Source organism: Augochlora pura, chromosome 10 (genome assembly GCF_028453695.1).
Source record: "Augochlora pura isolate Apur16 chromosome 10, APUR_v2.2.1, whole genome shotgun sequence".
Lineage (NCBI taxonomy): Eukaryota > Metazoa > Arthropoda > Insecta > Hymenoptera > Halictidae > Augochlora > Augochlora pura.
In genome coordinates this window covers 27,397,234-27,418,893 of record NC_135781.1, presented here as the reverse complement: position 1 = coordinate 27,418,893, position 21,660 = coordinate 27,397,234, and the positions used below count along the sequence as shown (strand labels likewise).

General features: G+C 44.5%; 1 protein-coding gene across 6 annotated transcripts in view; it reads left to right on the top strand.

The window, feature by feature from the left end:
* LOC144475797 (serine/threonine-protein kinase MARK2-like) overlaps positions 1-20,136 on the top strand; it is a 111,965-nt gene extending 91,829 nt beyond the window's left edge. For 5 of the 6 annotated variants that reach the window (XM_078192068.1, XM_078192070.1, XM_078192071.1 and 2 more), the window contains 4 exons: positions 878-960; positions 13,013-13,054; positions 15,374-15,485; positions 16,234-20,136. In XM_078192068.1, coding sequence (XP_078048194.1) covers positions 878-960; positions 13,013-13,054; positions 15,374-15,485; positions 16,234-16,452 — 456 coding nt within the window. In that variant the 3' untranslated portion in view covers positions 16,453-20,136. Of the gene's footprint in view, positions 1-877; positions 961-3,668; positions 3,808-13,012; positions 13,055-15,373; positions 15,486-16,233 lie in introns of those variants that run through there. The other variant, XM_078192072.1, reaches the window with a different exon arrangement.
* The last annotated feature ends 1,524 nt before the right edge of the window (positions 20,137-21,660 follow it).

Below are 21,660 nucleotides of genomic sequence, written 5' to 3'. Positions count from 1 at the left end.
TCAAGCACAAGTTTCTTTTCTTTCGATGATAATTTGGATAATTGCAAATAATACATCAATATTCTCTGTTTTTATCATAATTGTATAAAATTCACGGTCTAGTTACGACGATTCTGCACGAAAACCAGCTCACTGGTTAAATGGTGTCACAATCTGATGCAACAATTAAGAGAACAGTGTGCAAGGGACAACTGAATCGTTCACAAACAAATAAAACCCAGAAGCGAGGTTTAAAGAGCTTAGAATTGTACGTAGAACGTAAGGGTAACGATGGAACTGCAGATCTTTATGCGAATCGGCATATTCCTAGATCCTAATAAGTAGACTACGGATCTTAATGCGAAGTAAAATATTATCAATGTTAATTGTAAAAAGCACAAGATCGATGAAAATGTCTTTCATCTTTTAACCCTTTGTACTCGAGTGGTGACTCTGAGACACCGCTAAAAATTGTTCTACCACGTCTCTAATTTTTATACCTAAAATTTATTATTACTATTAATTTTTATACATCAAAAAATTGTCATGTAGTAAAACTGTCCGTACGAGCCACAAGAATCATTTTTGTATGCATAAAAGTATATTTTGTTACATAGAATGGAAATACCATGAACCAGAAGAATTATTTCAGATTTACAGTTAAATAGTTTCGAGTGCAAAGGGTTAATAATTACAATAATTTGAAAAATAGTGACCTAATCACTTTTGCCATAAACGCGTGATATCCGCAGTCTAGCCATAAAGGAGCAATAGAATTCCTGACCGCAATGAAAATAAAGCTGCTCGGAAAGTTTCCAAATTGAATGTGCAGAAAGATCCACAGTTTAGCAACGCGAAGGGCGATGGACGATAGTAACAACGTTTCTGGACATTTCAGGGTCACACTCGCACGCAGGACACGAACGCAATCAGCCAGCGACCGTCCTTCTTCTCGAAGCTGTCGTCGAGGTTCACCAAACGGTGAGTTGCCACAATTCAGAGTACACGTATGTTAAATCGAATGGTCGATTATCGACGTTCGACAGCATGCTAGTACACGTGCCACTGTAAAGTACCACTGTTCGTCCGCAAACACACGTCCGCAGTGATCGAAACCGGCCGAACCTCGGCCGAGACGGTTAACTTCAGCAAAGTCGATTCACGCGCGGTCCTCGCGAAGCATGTTCAAGACCGATCGGATATTCCTCCGCGGAACGCGGTCCGGCATTATCGAATTGTTTTCGTTTTCCTACATTTTTGTTTGCTTTTCAAAAAAACCGCGCGCGAAGAAATAACGTCCGGGCAGCGGTCTTGGCGTGTCCGCGTTCAAGACTCGTTTCTCTTTTCGTTTTGCCTCGGGCGTAGCTTTCGAATCGAGAGTCGCGCTTCGCGAATCGGTATTTGCGAACACGACAGCATTATTTGCAGTGGATCTATATTTATATATATATATTTATTATATATATATATTATCTATATCTATCTATCTACTCTATCTCTCTTTCTCTCGATGCATGCGTATCGATCGATTCGACCAGAGGAACGACTTCTTGGACTGCGTTCACGTACGCCATTCGTCACCGGAATCGTTTTGAACCAGTCGAACCTGTCGTTTGCATGCAACATTGACGATTCTATTGTTTTTTTAAGGATGCACAATGACTATGTACTACTCCGTAACAAGAGAATTGTACATTTCTATTATGTATATGGTATATACCTTTTCTATATCGTATACGCATACATGATATGATTTTTTTTGAGATACAATGCGCGTTGCGTGCGTTCCAATGGAAAAGAAATTTTGATGCGTAACGATCGGCCGACAGTCCGATGAGCCAGCAGCGACCATTATCAGTGAAAGCCACGAAAGAACACGTAGCATCTTTGTCTCTCTTTCTCTCTCTCTCTATTTCTCTATATTTTGTTTTCGCTCTGTCTCTTCTTTCTCCGTTTACCCCCTCCACGTTTCTATCGTCCACAATCAGGCAGTTTCCTAGTTTCATTTATTTGTTACGGCGGCAAACGTTTCTTCGGTTGCTCGCGACCGATCTCTAGACCCGTGATTTTCATTTTTTTTGTTCTCTTTTGGTTCTCGTACACCGAGCGCCACGAGCAACCGTCCCCCGAAAGAGCAGAAACAATTATCCGTCCATCCGCAATCCGTTCCGCATTTTCGATCCACTACCACAGTGCGATAGTTCACAGTAATCTAGCCGTAGACTAAATCGAATTTCGATAACGTTCCAGACGTGCGACGCCACGAATCGATACCAGTCTCGCCCGAAAATATAGGTATTGCTCTAGAAAGTAGTCTGTAACGATCCATTAGAAGAATTTCTCGTAATGTAATCTTATTCTGATGTATTTTCGTCACTGAAGACGCGTGTAGAATTTCTTTATACCTTTTATATACCTTCGTAACATTTTTTAGTCGAATTCAATAGACGAATAATACTGTAGAAAGAATCGGATGGTAGCATAATGTCAAACGATGTTTCATTTATAGTAATTTGATCGGAGGATCCGAGGATCCGTAAGCGTCGTTCTGTAGAGAAAATTTAATTGCGAAATGTCGTTCGATCATCCAGTGAATCTCGTTCTTGGATCGGTGAATTTCGACCGGCTAGATTTCTGAACTATCACACAGCGGGCTTCCAGCGTCGTTTCGTCGAACTCTCGTGAAACGATTGATTAACAATGGGAGCAGCCCTCACTCCGATCGTCGACGAGCTGCGATACACTGCTTGGCCAAGTTCGAGCCACCTCGCATACTCATTGTGCATCCCTTCTTTGACTTGAACGTAGCGAGGCATATCCTTGATTGATCTACCTATATACTCTCTATTATACGTACACGATACATTTAGATAAAAAGAAAAAAAAAAGATAATACGTCGAATAAATGAGACTTTCGATCTTGCCGACCGAAACAAGCGACGATTGAACGAAAAAGAAACACGATAACGATAAAAAAAAAGAAAAGAACAAAATTGAGAACAGTAACGAGTAATCGAACGAGAATAGGTATACGCGACGGCGTTGTATGCAACCGTCGAGAACGCGTAGAGAAACGGACGACGAAACTGTGCAAAGGGAACGACAAACGAACACATGAAATATGTTATTGTACAAAACGATAGAGAATATAATGAACATATATATATTTTATACATTTATATATGTATATGTATATATATATTTTTTACATATATATATGTATATGTATATTATATATTTTGCATATGTATATTTTTTACATATATATATGTATATGTATATTATATATTTTGCATATATATATGAAAGACCGATCGGTTGAGACCGACCGCGAATCACGCGGAATGCCACGGAATAACAAGAGTTTAGAGTCAGAACGAAAGTAATCGAAAAAAAAAATATGTATCCCGTTTCGCCCGTGAACAACTCGCACTTTCACGATATGGTCACTGGACTCATCGTCGGTAGACAGGGCTAGAAAACCAAAAAGACTAAAAGATGATAAAACAAGTAAAGGCGCAGCATAGCCATTGGTGCATCGCTTAATCTTTTGACAAGAATCCAAAAAAAAAGAAAGTAAATCAATAAATCAGTAAAATTCAAATCTAAAAATACAAAAAAAAAACCAAAGAAAAGTCAAATTCGATTTAATGTTATGCCGGTGTGTTGTGTGTTATTCTATGCTGCAGGACGTGAACTCGATTGCGATCCGCCCTCGAACACTGGCAAAATTCTCTCTAAGCGTTCTCCTCGAAGATCGAACACACACGCCCCCGAGACGCCGGGAAGCGGAGAGTATCGAGGAGTGTATCCGTTGGAGAACCCGGGAAAACTGAACCGAACCGGGATTCAGAACGAACGAAACGGGACTTGGCTCTCCGTTATTCTGTGGCATGTACCCCGGCGACCGTGGAACCGGATGTGAATCGGTTCCCGATCTATCGATAACCAACGTAGAGAACCGCGGCCGAACCGACTCAACGACCGATCCAACGACCGACTCAACGACCGACTCGATACGAAAATTACCATTTTCCGCGAGCGTCTGTCGGACGTGTAGTTGCCTGGCTGTAAGTGCACGCGACTCGTTGTCTCGCGAACTCGCCGACGAGATCATGTTTCTCCGTTGAAATTCGTTCGAATGCGTGGAAACCGGCGCGAGAAGGCAAACTTTTCGACAGAAGCGAATTTATTCGTATTTTAAAGCTACCATGAAAAAGATTCATTCTTTATCAGGCGGATGGCGAGGTTCGGGTCCATTCAGACCCAAAATATAAATATTATTTAGCTATCTAGTTTCTAACAATTAATTAATATTGTTTTATTTGGTTTTATACAAAATCAGACGTGTCTAGACGAAGCGCGTTAAAAGGACACGTTGGGACAATTGTTAAATAAAAGTATGAACGATTCTAAGTCATATTTTTGTCAAAATGGATCACTGTTCGAGGTTTTTATGAGAGCAAAGCCATACAGATAAATAAACCGAAATAGGATTTTTAATTTTTTGTTCAATCAGATTTTATTATACTTCAAGCACATTAATATTTGGTCCCCTAAGTGCCTTATAAACGATAACAGGTACCTGACGACATTGATGTGTATGTTAGATAGAGGGGTACAAGCTTGACTGATGATGTCATTAAGTTAATCAATAGTGAACCTTCTAACGTTGGTTAGAGTACAAATGACTTCAACAGTTGGCTAAGTGACCCTCTAATCTTGTGTCGCCTTCTACGGCGAGGTGCTTGACAAAGAGTCTCTTGGAAATTAACACGAGCAGTACCTTTCTGGTTAAGAAGGTCCCCATCAAAATATCCCAATTTGGTCACACATCAGCTATTGTAGTCAAGCAAGTTACATTATTGTTGGCAAAATGTTCAATTATCCAAATTAGTGACAGCTTCTCAGGGATCTGGAGCTGTGACCAAGACGTCACAAGCTGTCTGCTCACGTCTTCCTATATCAATTCATGGGTTCATATGGTTTCAGAAATTAAGGGATCTAATGGCATGTTTGGTATCAATGATTCAAGTTGGGTCTTCCTTCGTTGAACCCACGCAGGTGTTATGATCCTTGATTTTGTGAGAGACTTGATGTAGCAAAAGATAGACCCCGGGATAAGGCCCCGCACTCTATTTATATTCTGCATGGTTTCGCCCTCATAAAAACCTCGAACTTGTACGATGTGTGTTTTCCATGGTTTAGTAGGAGATGTGGTCTATTCGAATTCTCGAATGTCAATTACGTTACATACATTCTCACTTATTTCATTAAAATTAATATCAATCTTGAACTGCTATAAATAGACGACTATCTAGCACTATTGAATGTTCACTGTAATCAAAATTGCCGAAAGTTGTATCATTCAGTCTTATCAATCTTACAGAATAACATACATTTATCATTTGTAACACTTGTTAGATTTATTGTTGAACAGGTTATTTGGAAATACGTCTTTAAATTTAAAATTGCATTCGAAAACCCGATCGCATTTCCTTCGTGCAAGCTTGACAAAAATTAGACTCCATCGGATTGAACGATCGCGATTGGACCGAACAATCGCCTGGCCAAGAAGTTTGTCCCTCGCGAACAGTTTCGAGTTAACGGGGCGCGTGCAGTTGCCTTGCTACGTGTTCTCGCGTTTGTGATCGCCAACCAAGATTGCCAAAAAAGACCCTGGGCGAGAAAGTGTCTTCCTGACGATACTAACCGCGGACAATACCAAGAAGACGGTACCTGGGAACCGAGACACGCGTAATTACCACTGGAACCTCGTGCCTTTCCAAAAAAAAAAAAAGAAAACTCAACCTGCCAACTATACTGATAACGAGAATAAGCGCGCTCTCCTCTCGGCACGCTCATGGACGATGCATAAACGTATAAACCCGGCCGATCTTCTTTATATTTTTATACGTACAAGCACGCGCGGCGGTTTCACCCTTAAAACGTACCACACACCCCCCCGTCCGGGACATGCTGCTTCGTTTTCTCCACGCCCTCTTAGTGTAAGGACGAAGGCGCGCCTCGATTATTTTGACCAGCGCGGGAACCGCGAGAATCGTAACCCCAACCGATTTTGTTTTTTCTTTTTAGAATAATTTTCTTGTCGTATCGTTTCTCATGATCCGCGCGAGTCCACGGTGAAACGTTATCGTTGCTCGCGCCTTTAGACTGCGGAATTTCGTGGAAGAATTTATTAACGATCGTGGTACGTAAAATGTTTTTTTTAAGCACCGGGAGACAATGAGATCCATTGTGAATTCTCCGTTGCGAACGCGCCACGCGCGGATAAATATCATTCGTTTTGATTGTAGCGAAGATCGATGTGCAGCTAGTACCTCGTTACTAGTTACACGACGCATAAGTCTTCGCTTTATGTATAGTTTAGTTAATCACGGTACGAGTATTTGTATATTATTTTGTTATTAAGAGTATTTTGAAGTGTTGCCCGTTTCGTTTGGAGAATTGTATCATTGAAGCGTTGATCTTCGTGCTGGCGATGACCGGGTGACTCGTGACCCGCCACCTCAGCGGACCACGTAAATTTGTAATTACCTTCGTACAAAAGTTAATTTAGAAGATCAACACTTGTCTCGAACAATCATGTTTAAAAATTGTAGATAGGGGAATGCGTGAATATCTACGTTCGACCTGGAACGCCTCTTCGTTTTTCATTTAGCTCTGAGCGTGTTAACGATGCAAGTCGAATTTCAGTCAGCTCCCGCGAAGCTTGCATGAAAGAATACGAAGGAATTCTTAGCACGAGTTTCCGCAGTTTCTGATCGATGAACGTAAACGTTAACAAACGTTCAACAAACGATCGCGACCAACGAGAAAATGGCGGGCGTGCGCGTGCTCCGAACCTGTAGGCGAAGTGGTATAAACTTGTACAGTACTAACAAAAAAAAAAAAACGAAACCCGTTCTCGATCGATCTTATTTCCAAGGTAGCCATTACATGGAGTCCATTGTAAACCATTTGATTCGTGCATTGACAGGTTTTCTAAATGAAGATTCGAGTCTCGCCTTGTTTCCCTCGAGCCGAAATGAGACCGAGCCGCACGTCGAATATCGAGCAACGGCAAAATATACAGAGCCGCCATTACCCGTGGCGACATTATTAAAATCCGATCGAGTGGCCAGCCGTGACTTCCTAACACTGCGTATTCTTTTCGTTCTTCTCTCTCTCTCTCTCTCTCTCTCTCTCTTTTTCTCTCTCTGTGTCTTTCTCTTTCTACCCACTTTCTCTCTTACAATAAAACAAACACACACCGAGACACGAACAATACACGATACTCTTGTTTCCCATTGTTTCCCCTTATTTCTACTTTCTCTGTCTTCTTTCTGTTTGTTAATGTTATGTAGGATTACGAAGCAAATACCGTGTAACATTATCGCCTTGTAATACTGTATTATTACACCGGGAAAATATGTTGGATAAAAAGCAACGTTTCAGATATTAAACTGTTCCTTAGAAAATAATCGAGCTTCCCCGTGTTCAGGTGAAATTCGGTAAATCTCGGTCGCCGATTCGCACGCAAACCGCCAGTTATCTTTTTATTTCGTACTATTTCCTTTTGTTTTATTTTGAACGAAACGTTCGCGCTCGCAGAATCCCCGGAACGTTCAGGAAAACACGTTTCGGTTCCATCGACGTATCATTTCGCGAGCCATGCTGTCTTTCTTTTTATTTGTTGATATCCAGCATAGATTCCTAGCACCAAGATAACTCGTAGCACTTGCGTTTGGTATTATTATAATTGATCAACGCCGGATGCGTTCTGTAGGGTCCGATTAAAACCGCGTCACCCTTTCATTTTTTCTTACTTTTTTACTTACTTTCTTACTTTTTTACTTTCTTTCTTACTTTTTTACTTTCTTTCTTACTTTTTTACTTTCTTTCTTTCTTTTTTACTTTCTTTCTTACACTCTCTTTCTCTCTCTTTCTCTGACTCTTTCCTCGATTTATCTGCGTGTATACCGCGATATACATATGTGTGTAATTTATGTAAATATCTCACTCTCGCTGTAAGACCGCAGAGCCCTCCATCGATGCGAGTCGACGTCACGTCCACCGTTTTTGTTCCGCCGTTTTCGAGAGTCCCCCATATTTTTTCTTTTGGTTTCCCTGCATTTAAGTCGACGGACGATCCGATCACAGTTCTTCTACAGTTTGGTTCGCTGACAGGATATACATGCACGCTCTCTGGTTATTCCGTTTCTACGACGCTCAATCCCCCAAATACAGACTGAGTCATTCCACATTGCTTTTTTGTACGCTCGCGTTAATCGCCGATCCAAGCTGCCTGAATCCTCGGTCGGACGTCAATCGTGTTACCGGAACCCGGAAACCAACCAAAAATGAATTCAATCACGGATTAGAATTTTCCGTTCGATTTTCGCTCGGTTATTAGCCGCTGTGAAACGGCGGTGGTAGCCACGGCTGCGACACGGTAAATCCAACGGGACCCTGAACCAAAAACTCATTGGGGGTTGCTGCTGTAACTGTTCGGGTTTCCTCGATTTTTCCAGAACTGGTCAGAACTGAATATTAATTTAAGTAGGGGCCGTTTTGCAACCATAATGTTCCGTCGCCGTGATCTCTGTTCTTGGTGCAATGGATTTACTGTAACGCACTGCGCGGCTACCACCGATCAACCCCTTAACGCCGAGTCTCAATATTCAACCTAGGATTACCCACGTGGAGGTCTAGAGCCAGCTGTACAAAGCGAGTGTTCAGTGCCGACAGTGTCCACGCGAGGTTAAGTGAACCCCCCGAGTGAAAAGTAATAGTTGCATTGGCTAAAATGTACGAAAATTGAAATATACATGTCTGAAAGAAGTTAGAAAATTAGAAGCTAGAAGATTTGCCAATGGTAGGGGTTCACTCGACATCCGTACGGGTATTTCCGACACTAAGCTCCCACTCGAATACTGCCGCTATAGATCCTCGCGTGGATGATCCATGGTTATACGAATTCTTTTCGACCTCCGCACGCTCCTCGACGAATCGCACATTTCTAAATGCTGTATAATCTTCGGTTTCCTTCTCGTAGCATTGTAATTTAGCAATTAAGAACACAATTGATCAATGTAATGTACATAACGAAAGCTACGAGGCTACACAGAGTTATGGAGGGATGAAACGATGAGACAACGGATCTTCTGTGGAATTATTCGCGAGGAGCGTACGACGGTTATATTCAAGAATAGTTTGCCTTTCTATTTGTAAATAGAGATGTCCCTGGACGAATCGACTCGCAATCCTAAAATCGACGACGAGTGTAACAATCGCGTTAGGGGGTTGGTAAATCGACTCGAATCGACTCGCATCGAGGATCGCGCGGGAGCAACGGAACCGGTGCGGACTGGCCACGAACGATTCAACGGATCGGTTGATTCTCCCTCCTCTGCGTCGAACAGATTGTATTGTAGCCCGTTAATTGTACAAACTCGATTGGCAAAGAGAAATGCAGGACACAGAGAGACCCGAGTAGAAGTTTGGACAGTGATCGCGAGACGACGACGACGGCGACGACAGAGAGCTCAGCCGGTGTTTCCGCGTTCCGCTCCAGGAAAACCGACGAGGGAAACGAAGCACCACGACACCGCGCTTGGTAGAACCCGCAGTCGCGATCGAATTGGCGGCGATAGATCCCCTTAACGAAGAAGAGACGGTTTCTCAAGAATGAACGCGCGAAGGACCGAGCGAATCCAGCGACTAGTACCGCTGTCTCGTGACGGTGACTATCAAGCAGGTGCACTGGTAGCTGCGCCGAGCTCTGCACGAGACCGACGGAGACCGGCGAGACCCCGTTTATCGAAACTACGTGCCTTCCTCTTTTTGATATTGTACATTTCGCGCGTAAACGAGAGAAAAGTGAAAGAAAAGGCTATTTTGCTAAACTAAGTGAGACCGAGTAAGGACATGGTTCCGGTTAGATTTGTCTGTCCGGGAACCTCGTTCCCGAGCATTTGGCGCGGGAGGATCGCGGTCTGTCCTTTAACTTTAACCGATAAGGAGGAGAACCACGCGTCACGCGCATCTTTGTAACGCTATCCTAAACGAGCAGCCGAGCGAGCTGACAAGAAGGGATCGAAGAAGAAGAATATCGCTAGGCGTTCGCGTTCGAAGGAGGAGAAATCTTATCCGAGCTTTCCACTTCCGAGGACCGGGACTTCCACGTTGATCGCGCGCCCACGTTTCACCTCGATCGACTTCATTACTTTCGGCGCGTTCCTTCTCCGTCGTGTCGCGCGCCGCGACTGTCGTCGGATTTCCTTTGTAATCGATTCTCGCCGATGGTAGACGCGCGCGTATCGACCGAACTCCGCGCTCCTGCCTCGCATCGCGTTTCTCTCGCCGGGCAAATTTCGAAAGATGTTTATCGCGGTGCAGGGACGTTCGTTCGTGACTCTAGTACGGTCGTCTAATTTACCGTTGGCCCGTTGGTCCCTGAATACAGCAGCCAGTTATCAGGACCACTGCAATTCGAAACGAAGAACACGCGAGGGAGCAGTCCGGGATTATTATTGCTGCGAGTTGACCCCCAGAGCCGCGAGTTGAATGTCTCTGCGCGCATTATCTCCGCGGAGTGTGGAGAAATAAGCAGGCATGGGCACGGGCTGTTCTTGGAACATTTGGGACATTATTTTTATTAGATGCGGAGGTCTTTTTGTCTGATTCTGGTACTGAAACTATCGAGCAGTAACACTGGAACTATCGAACCCTAGACGCGACTGTATTATTTCGTAACAATGGCAAGACTGGACTTATTTAAGCTTCGTATGATTACGTGTTCCGATAAAGAGGTGTACATTTTTTCAAGAAATATTTTTATTATAACATAACTGTAAAAGAAAAAATATCAGAAGTTAGTCATCATCGTTTTAACCGGATTAGTAGTTTTAGTGTTAGGAACGGCTGAAATATATTATTTTAGAGGAATCATAAGATCACGTCCGACATATTTTTATAATTTCAATCATTTTTAGAAGCAGGATCATAGAAAGAAAATCTTTTGTTCGGTTCGATAATTTTAGCGTTAATGAAACGATTCTTGTTTAAAAGCTCCGCGTAAAATCTTCGTAAAACATTTTGTAAAACTAAGACTACGATGAGGACAGTTTCGATCTTCGAAAAACTTTCTCGCGTCAACGCTAAAATAGAGCACACGTCGACTGAAACATTTTCGCGTATCGTTCTCACAAATACTCGAAAATAAAGACTGCAGACCGTTCTCTGTATTTATTTGCTCCGACAAAGTCTCCTGGGGGAATAGTCAGCGGTCCGTTGTGCCCATGCCTGTCGCGGGATTTATTCGCGGTGACGAGAGAAAGGCAACAATCTGGAGCGGGTGGATCGGCGAACGTTCGGCAAGAGTTCGACGAGCGGAAGATGGCCGCGCGTGCACGCAGCCGCGAGAAACGGGAACGTCGCGGACCCCGGGAAGAGATTCGATCCGTAGTTGCCGGCGACGCGACGCGCGAATCGCGCGAACGAAGGCAGAGGAGACGACAAAGACAAAGGCGAACGGCGCCGAGGAAAAGAGCAGACGGCAAGAGAGACAAGGGAAACGGACGATGATGAAAGATACACGCAACGTTAATGACGATAGCGCATTTGTAAATGGATCGATGCTGTTTGCTGCACTCCAAAAACGCTACGCCCGCCCACGCGCGTCCGAGAGACCGTTTTTTTCCTCTGTTGAACTTTTTCTTTTCGTATATATTACCCTTTACCATTTCATTTTGTTCACTTTCTGTTTCTTTTTTGTCTACGATTCCGAGATCCCCCGACGATTTCGGTTCCGCTACGGTAAATCTTCGTCGGAGCACGATAATATAACGCATGAGATTCGAGAATTCGACGGGATGTAATTTTTCATCATGGGGAGAAAAGACAGCGTCGTCCTGCCTTAAGATTTCCACGATGAATGGAGGGCAGTAAATAGCATGCATAGAGACAGAATAGAAATATTATTTAAAGTAATTTTAAGAAGCAATAATAGTAATAATTTCGTATTAATAAACAATGTTGAAACTGTCTTGTATATGTGGTTCCAATTTATTTCTGAATCCTCCATCGACGAAGGAGTCGTTTTCTCGCGCGTTTCTTCGCACGGGGGGGTAGCGATTACCGTTTTCGATCTGTTAATCGGTGCACGGTGTGTCGTCGACCTGTCGATAGCCATCGAACGACACTGGTTGCACGATCGATCGATAAAATCACGGTACACGCTATTTTAGATCAAATCGATCCTTTAGAAGTTGACCGAACGACTCGAGTTTCACCGTGAACGATTAATTTACAAGATGATCCACGATCCCTCATTTTTCTGTTTCATCGCACTGTACATGTATATTTAAAAGTATCACTCGTGAAATCATAAATGTCCTCGTTACATACCTTTCTCAAAATCATATTGTCAGTTTCACAAATATTAAATACTCTTTTAAAGAGCGACCCACAGATAATGCGCCAATTCGATCGCAGATTAGATCGTCTAGCGAATTAATCGTTCTGTCTCTGAAACAAACCGAAGCCGTTCACGTTAACATTTAAAAAATTACTCCGTTTCGAGAAACGTACGGAGACTTTCCTACGTGACTGTCGACCTACGTTTTTACTGTTCGGTCGGCCGAGGACGGCCGAAAACGATCGTCTTCCCGTGGCGTTTCGAAGACTTTCTCGCGTACGATCGAATCGATGAATCGAGAGAGTCGGCGAGCATCTCTCATCCAGAGCCCTGCGAAACCGTCTTATCTGTTCTCTTCTATTGTAATCGTTGAATGTAATCGCCGCCGCTGTACAACAAAAAACCCCCCTTTCCCCCCCCCCTCCCCCCCCCCCCCCCACCCCCCCCCCCCCGAACCCGTTTTGCATTCGATACCGTGAACGACCCCTCCGCAATCCGGTGTGCAGTGGTGATATAGAGTGGTGGTGGTTATTACACGTATAGATTCAATTTGATTTAATGATTTATCATGTTTAGTGTTTGTTAGCAACTGCCTTTGTTTTGTTATTTCAGCCCCACGGACCCATCCGTACCCCCAAAGCACCCAGTAGTGAGGTACGTTGCTGCATACCATAATACCACGATCCATACGCTCTAACTTCTCTCATTTCGCTCCTCCGTTCTGTTTCATCACGTCACGTTTCTTTTCTTTTTTTTTTGACTTTTTTTTTATACACGATCTTTTTCTCTCTTTCTATCTTTTTCTCTCTATACACAAACACACAAGCGTATATATATAATGTTTTTTTTACACACTTTCTTAATTGTTAGCGTTCGTTTCTTTCTTTCATTATCACGTACTTAACACGTGCTCGGTTTTTTTTTGTTCGTTCGAGTACCATTTTCACTGTACCCGTGATCGCTTCTGAAAAAAAAACAATCACTCACGAATTGGTCTGTGTACATCGGGGAAATTTTGGATTCTCGAGGAAAGACGGCCTGCGACGTTTAGTGGATATTAATTCGTTTGTATTAATGTTTCATCTAACTTAATTTAGTTAAATCTAATTTAATTCAATTTAAATTAATCCAATTTAAATTAATTCAATTTAAATTAATTCAATTTAATTTAATTCAACTTTATTTAATTTAACTTAATTCAATTTCATATAACATAATTTAATTTATTTATAGATGCGAGTAAACACCCAGTTTTACAGTAACAGTAACATATATTATTTTGAATTGAGAATAACGTTTCTTAACACTAAATTTACCGAGCCCTAAACGTAGCTAACACGTATGTTGCCTTGTGCTGACAATGACTGTATTTATTTGCATTTTTCGTTACTTTTATCGTAATGTGTGCAAATTTATTCAGTCATATTCTATAGTAAAGATTTCTACGTTAAATATGTAATAGATGATTTTGACAGGCTCGGCAGATTTAGTATTATCTTTGTCTACAATAGAGAACATAACTGTGCTGTACGAGACTATCGAAGAGCATAATAGTTTATTCGATTTGACACGTCGAGAGCTTGGAAACAGTTAGAATATCGATTTCGATTCTCGAAACGAGGAATACACATACGGCGCATGTTGTTGACGTCCACAAAACCGTGTCACACCGCTGTCTTCGTCTCAGGACATTCAAAGATTTCAAAGCGTACACGACTGACTGCACGCGCGTTTCTCCCTACGAGCCGGAACGGGCGATGTTTGTCGAGCAAACAACGTTAGAGACGACGGATAGCGCACAGCATCGGACCTGGACGACGTGGACGACGAAGTGATCGAACGAGCATATAACCGCGGGTTCATCGTCGCTTTCCTCGTGTTCCACGACCTCGAGATCTCGAGAACCCGTTTCGTCGTGTGCTCTACGTTCCGACGGTTTTCGCGTCGGGGTCACCGTTGTTCGGTCGAAGCAACGCGAAACCCGCTTTCTCGAATCACAGTACAGTAAATACTCCTACACAGTCCCTGTTAGAGGTTCGCTCGCAGTGTCCCTATTTTAATAAACCCATAAGGTTTGTCGGAGCCTAAGCTGCGACGCACGACGTGGCTCGTTTAACTGACATAACTCTTTTAATCTCAACATTTTAAAACTGAAGTTCTTCTTAACATATTGCCGATAGTTTTCTGCTTAAAATGAGACCACGCATGGTATAGTTTGAACAGGTATTTCTGATTACGTCAAATCAATCGCGATGTAATTGTATAAGTATGAATCAAAGCATACCGCGTTTGGTCTCATTTTAATTGGAAGAATCTCGCCAATGTGTTGAATAAATTTTCATGTGTAAAAAAGTTAGCATTATTGTATACTGATTTAATGTACAGCAATATGCTGGCTATCATGTTTGCCGACTGCTCCGATTTTGGTTTCAGCTCTTGCTCTCTGTTTTCGTTATCAATTTGTGGGACTATTTGAGAGAATTTACTGTACACCGTACAAAACATTTGATCCGCGGCCAACATTCTTCCCAATGACTGAACCTGTCCCCCCACGATCGTTGTGTATGCGACACAAAGGAAAAAAAAGAAACTGCATGTTTGCACGCATGTAACCGTTCCACGTTCTTTACGTTGCGCCGCCCGAGAGAAATCATCGATTGTACCTCGACAGCTTGCAGATCTTTACTTTTCAATTAGCCGCACCCGACCACGAAGGAACAGTGACCGACAACAACCGACACCGTTACCGAATTACCGAATTGCCGGGAGAAAAAAAAAAGAAAAGAAAAAGAAACCGATAAACTGACCCAACGACCAATTTCCCACACATAATGTTGCGTCGGGTGCAGTCGGGCGCAGTCGGACACGAACGCTAAAAAAAGAAAAAAGAAAAATCGAATGTGTTCTCTGTCGCATGTGTTCACCGGCGCGTAAACCACGGCCGTGCGGATTTAAGACGTTCTTTTGTTACAGCGGAGCGACCACTAACGAAGAGCAGGTTAAACCACGCAGTCTACGATTCACATGGAGTATGAAAACCACCAGTAGTCGAGATCCGAATGAGATCATGTCCGAAATACGAAAGGTATTGCCCTCAAAACCATCGTAGAAACAAGCTTTTCCAAAATCACACACACACAGAAACGCGGGTCCCTCTCTCTCTCGAGACGACGATTGTTCAGCGCGATCAAAAAGGTATCGAGAACAGCACGTTCGCGCACGGGAACGGTCCTCTTGATTCGATAATGGTCCCGCGGGAGTGTTGTAACACGCTTTCGAAACCTAAATCTGATCGCCGCCGGGATACCGCCGGCCCAGCGTTTTTGGGTCTTCAAGCAGTCTCGGAGCTCGATCGCGATCCCGATCCTGATCCTGATCACGATAACGATAACGATCCCGATCGCGGCTAAAAAACGCGACCCGGTTCCGGGTCAGGTCCGCTTGATGCTCGATCCAATACCAATTCGATCAGTGACACCTGTGCACGCCGCGAGATATCAATTCATTTCGAAATTGCATACGCGCGGCATATATCCATTCTAGTTTGTAAGGTCGCAACGGAAGGAGACGTTTAGGCAATTGTTCGTTGCGATCGTGTCGGTGTAATAATATCGTGAAAGCAAACGGGATTAGCTCGAATCGGGGCTTGAACCGGATCGATCGTTCGAGCGGACCGATCTTATTTCGGCTGGCTCGAACCGAGCTTCTCCGGATCGCGCTCGATCGCGCTCGATCGGCCACGGTCGCGCCCGATCGGCTTGATCACCCATCGCCGAGCACCGGCGGCGAGCGGATCTCTGTTGTCTTTACTAACGGTTTGTCGATCGCTTCAGGTACTGGACGCCAATAAATGTCAGTACGAACAGCGCGAAAGGTTCCTGCTGCTGTGCGCGCACGGCGACGCGGCGACAGACAGCCAAGTACAATGGGAGATCGAAGTTTGTAAACTGCCACGACTATCGCTGAACGGCGTACGTTTCAAACGCATCTCGGGCACGTCGATCGGTTTTAAAAATATTGCCAGCAAGATTGCGAACGAACTGAAGCTGTGACTGCCGACGACTGGCTCCATAGCAGCCCGCGCCAACAACCCATAACGCCCTCCTGACCGATCGCATGGACTCCTCGCAGCCACCGACGACCACGACGTTCTCTATTCCTCCTTCTTCTGGGACTTGAGCTTTCGTTTCGATTCCGATGAAACCGAGTCCGATCTCGATCTCGACCTCGATCTCGACCCGAGCTCCGCATCCGACACCGACATTGACTCCGATCCCCCGTCCGACACCCGTGAAATCTTCGTCTAAGTCGTAGAACGATCTCTCGCCGTCTAAACAAAGTCGATTCGTTCGCGCGCCGGTCCCAGTCGAACGTGTTGCCGCGGGGAGAACGGAGCTACTCTCCTCCGTGAACCGAACGGGCGTGGTCTTCGCCGATCATCGATCGCCGATCCTCACCGTGCAACGGACACGATCCACAGCTAGAACGTGTGACACACGTACCTTTTAGTCGGTGAACAAGCTGCTGGGACACTGTGATCTATTATTCTTCATGGCTGCAAAACACGTCATGGTATATACGCGTATACATGTACACGTACATATGTATACGCATATGAAACGTATGTATGTACGTATGTACGTAGGTGTATATTTACAGAAAATACTCCCGAGTGCCAAATTCGGAACCAAGTAATCGCGGTCTTAGGTTTCGCGAATCACCGTGTTCGCCGCGAGAGACGAACGAGGCCGAGATGATGCCGGATAAAATGTTCGAGTGCGATTAGTGGAGAGGAGAGTGGAGGGACGGGGGATTGAATGTTGCGTACGTTTGCGAGACAGAGAAGAAAGGAAAAGGAGGACCGAAGGAACAAGGAGAGAGAGACGAGGGGACGAGGAGGCGAAGAGACGCGAAGACGAAGAGACCAGAGGTGACGAGGAGCTGAATATCCGCGCGCGCCCCCCCCCCCTCCTCGCCCGCGTCGTACACGCGGACCGTTTGCTCTCGTTTGCTCCCGTTTGTTCCCGTTTTCTCCCTGTCGAAGGGGTCGCCAAGGGGTCGCCAAAGGGTCCCATAACCGAACCAAGTACCTCGTGCAAGGCTCGCACGGCCGCAGAATCGCACAAGAAAGCTGCGGACACCGGGATCCGCGTGTACGTCGGCGGGAGGACAGGATCGTCGCAGTCACAGCGTATCGCGTTCACATTATCCACAGTATTCCCTCGTTAGCGTCTCGCGGCCCGCGCAGACGAGAGACGTTATTATCTTAGCTGACGAGACGTTTATTAACCTAGCGGACGGCACTTTAACTTTGTATTGGCTGACGATTCGATTCGAGCGGACCGTGGACGCTAACGAGGGAACACTGTACCTTTGTAAATCGATGTCGTCTCGGTGCACGCACGCGTTCAAGCAAGATCAGAGTGCCCGCTCGATGGTCGCACTCTATCGGGAGCTACTCGGGGCTGTATCGCGAGCGTTCGGGCCCGGGTAGGCGGTCCGCTCTTCCCTCCACTCGCTCGCTCCTAGAGTGGGGGACGCCGAATGCGAATGGGAACGGGGAACCAGGGTCGGCACGGGCGGTCCCCAAACAGTTGGCGGGGATAGCCCGCGAAACTTTAGCGAGACTTTGGCGTGGAATGCGAGCATCAAGCGGGCACTTATGCGATTCTTATAGTTTAGTTCGAGGCAAGTTCTCTCGCTTTCTCGCTTGTGATCGCGACGCGTTTCCCCTCCTCCTTTTCTCGTCGCGTTCTATTCGCGTTGTTCTCTCCTTTCTTCTCGCTTTCGGTATCGCCAGGTTCTTACACGATACGATCCAACGGGAGACACACGATTTCATTGTACTTCAACTGTGCCTAATCACGCGTATTTAACGAGACGCCGGGAAAAATCTTTTCCGCGTGACGCAAGAGGAACGAGACGTAAATCGGGGATACGATGGTGCGCGGGGTGCTGCGGTTCGGTGCGATTCGATGCTATGCTATGCTATGCTATGCTATGCTATGCGATGCGATGCGATGCGATGCGATGCGATGCGATGCGATGCGATGCGATACGATACGATACGATACGATGCAATGCGATGCGGTGCGGTGCAGTGCGGAGAAAGTTATGCAAAAAAGTTCATGCAGTGAAGAGACGATCGAACGTGTATACAGCCGTTGTTCGGTGGGCAAGGACGGCTGTGGAGACATCGGCCGGTTCAAGAGAAAAAGACGGACACGTTCTTCGACGAGAAACGCGTATTATCGTACACACGCACCAACTATACGATCCACCAGCCGAACGAGTGGACGAAACAAAGTCTTTCTTTTTGTTTGTGTCTGTGCGAGAACGCGAGACGCGGGTGCGCCTCGGAACGCTGACGGTGAACGAAGAAGAGGACTGTTTGTACATAAAACCGATCACGCATCTCGAACAAAAAGGGAGCCTGTTGTAAAGGAGAACGCGTAGGATTATACACCCCTTTAAACGAAACTACCTTCACCGACATTTAATATCGATCATCCATTCACCGTTCAAATGTGAAACACACAGCCGTTTCGATGGGCCGCGAACGTATTTTGGTGCATCGCGTCCCAAAAAACGATTTACATTTTCGAATATTTTTACGATACTTTATCACCCTTCCTCCCGAATCCTCCCCCCCCATTATTTTCTTTTCTTTTTATCGTAAGTTTAATGGTATCCAATCCCTTTGCAGACGTTAGCCAATTAATTGATGCGTATCGATAATTATAATTACGTTTATTTCTATTATTATTTTATTGTTATTACTATTACTACTACCACTACTGCTACTACTACTACTACTACTACTATTACTACTATCGTTATTGTTATTATGATTATTATTATTATTATTTTTATTTTTATTTCTACGCATAGTACACAAATAATGTTAAGACACGGTATAAGATCGAGATCGAAGATGATAGAAGAAGAGAAACACTATTATTTAAACATTGTTTAGGAATTATCGTCGTCGGGCGATTCTACTCGTAACACGTTCGAGTAAAACACACAAGTACTTCGCTCCGTAACGAAAGAAAAAACAAACAAACGCAAAAACATGGGAGAATGATAACCGATGATAACGCGACAGAGGGGAGTGTCCGGAGCCATACCCAACAAAACACGCACGCGCGCACGACATCGTCGATAAACGAGATCTGTTGTTTCTACGAAAGAGTATCATGTAAGGATTATATTTAAGTATTGTAATTGGCTATACACTATTACGCTATTTAACCTTTTATTCGCAAATGTATTCGCGGTTGAATGAAAACTAAATTAGGAATTATTGTAAATGTAGAGGCGATTCTAGAGAGACTTGGTGTATATAAATAATATAATATACGAAAGGTACTAAATTAACCAAATAAAATGAAAGCCTCACACACCAAGTACACACGAATAAAACGGGAGACGCGTACGCGAGGAGAACGAAGAAACGGAACCACATGGATGAAGACGAACGGATGGACGCAAAAGACAATGGAACCGAAGAGGACGGAAGCCAGCGAAGGAAGACGATGACGATTAACGAAGAAGACACACGGAATGGCGAAGAGTGGACACGAACACGATACGGAGAAATAAAAACGAACGAATGGAATGCATCTCGGGATTTTCGAGTTAACGCGAAACTTTTTATATTTGCCTAAGATTAATCTCGAGTAAAATTACTTATAGGCAATCACTAATTTATTTAAATAAATACGGAACACGAATCATTTTTTCACGTTTCTAAACACGCGCTGTTTGCGCGCGCATACACACGCAAGTACACGCACACAGAGACATACGCTGAAATACCAGATATACCATAAAATACAAGGGTCCCATGCAATTGGAGCACGCCGTGGCTTTAAAATGGCAAGAGAATGGGCACAAGAATTTCGTGACCCTATGGTGCATTGCTTCAGCTCCCATAAAGAGAGTTCCGGATAACAATCGAAGTTTTGTCGTTGTTGGAAATTCCTGTTCGCACTAGCTATTATTTCGGAATGATTCGGAACTGTTGTCCATCGTGACCGTTTTAATCCAGGACAATTCGAGATCGCCTGGTGAAAATTTCGTCCATTTCTTAAATGTTCTACAGCTACGTTTTTTTGCCCGAATCTTGCCGGTGACTCTGTATCGGAATAGCTTCGCAGAAAACGGTTTCGATCCGACGCCGAGCTATCCATCTAGCTACCTTATCGAGTGGCTCTCTTTTTTGGGAGAACGACTGATAGCACCTAAGTATCATCCTCTACCGACTATTCCCTTTAGCGAGATTCGATCGGCAGAGAGAAAGATCCCAGATCTCTGGGACCGATCGATCGAAGACATTGTACGCGCGCAAACCAGTGATAGCACGCGACGTATGAAACCTTGCGAGATCCATCCCTCCTACACGTGGTTCAAACACGCTGCAACCGGTTTCCATCCCGAAGTGATGGACCAATTCGGGTATCCTTCTCTCTACCTTTCTACCGCTTTATCACTCTCTCCTCACTTTCACGCTCTCTCTCTTTCTCTCTCTCTCTCTCTCTCTCTCTCTCTCTCTCTCTCTCTATCTATCTATCTCTCGATTTTCGAATTCAAAAACAGACTGCAACCTCGAACAAAACGCGATCTCGTACGAGACTAGCATCGATTTCTGTACACGAAGAAGCAAAACGTAACAAAAGGGGACACATGGTCTCCGGAACGAACAAAGGGGGTGTCAGTGTATAATTAATCGAGATCTGGATCGCCGCGACCCCGAGCCGACACGACCGATGTAGAAAAAGTTTACCCTTAGCAGTTAACGAATTCATGTTACAATGGATAAGACCCTTCGAATAGCGTTTAAATGATGGTTCACGCCTGTAAAACGCGTATAGGCAGAAAAGAAAACAATTCTACGGTACTGTAACAACGTATTACACACACACGCATACGCACGTATACAGATACACACACACACCCACTCGCCTACACGGTACATAAAACACATCCATTACACGCCGGTAAACTCGACCACGCTCACACACCGTTCGTTCGATCGCTCATCGTTTGCTTATCACGCCGGATCAATGTAAAGATTTCTTAATCCGATAAACAATCCCGGGGAGGATGATGCGCTCAAAACGAAGTATCCCCGGTGAATAGAACAATCGAACGATCCTCGGGCTCTCGAACCCCCATAAGAAAGCCAGAGCTGAACGGATGACATCGGGAAACTTTCGGGCAACAGGGGACGCACTGTTCGCGCCGGTCCGCAAACA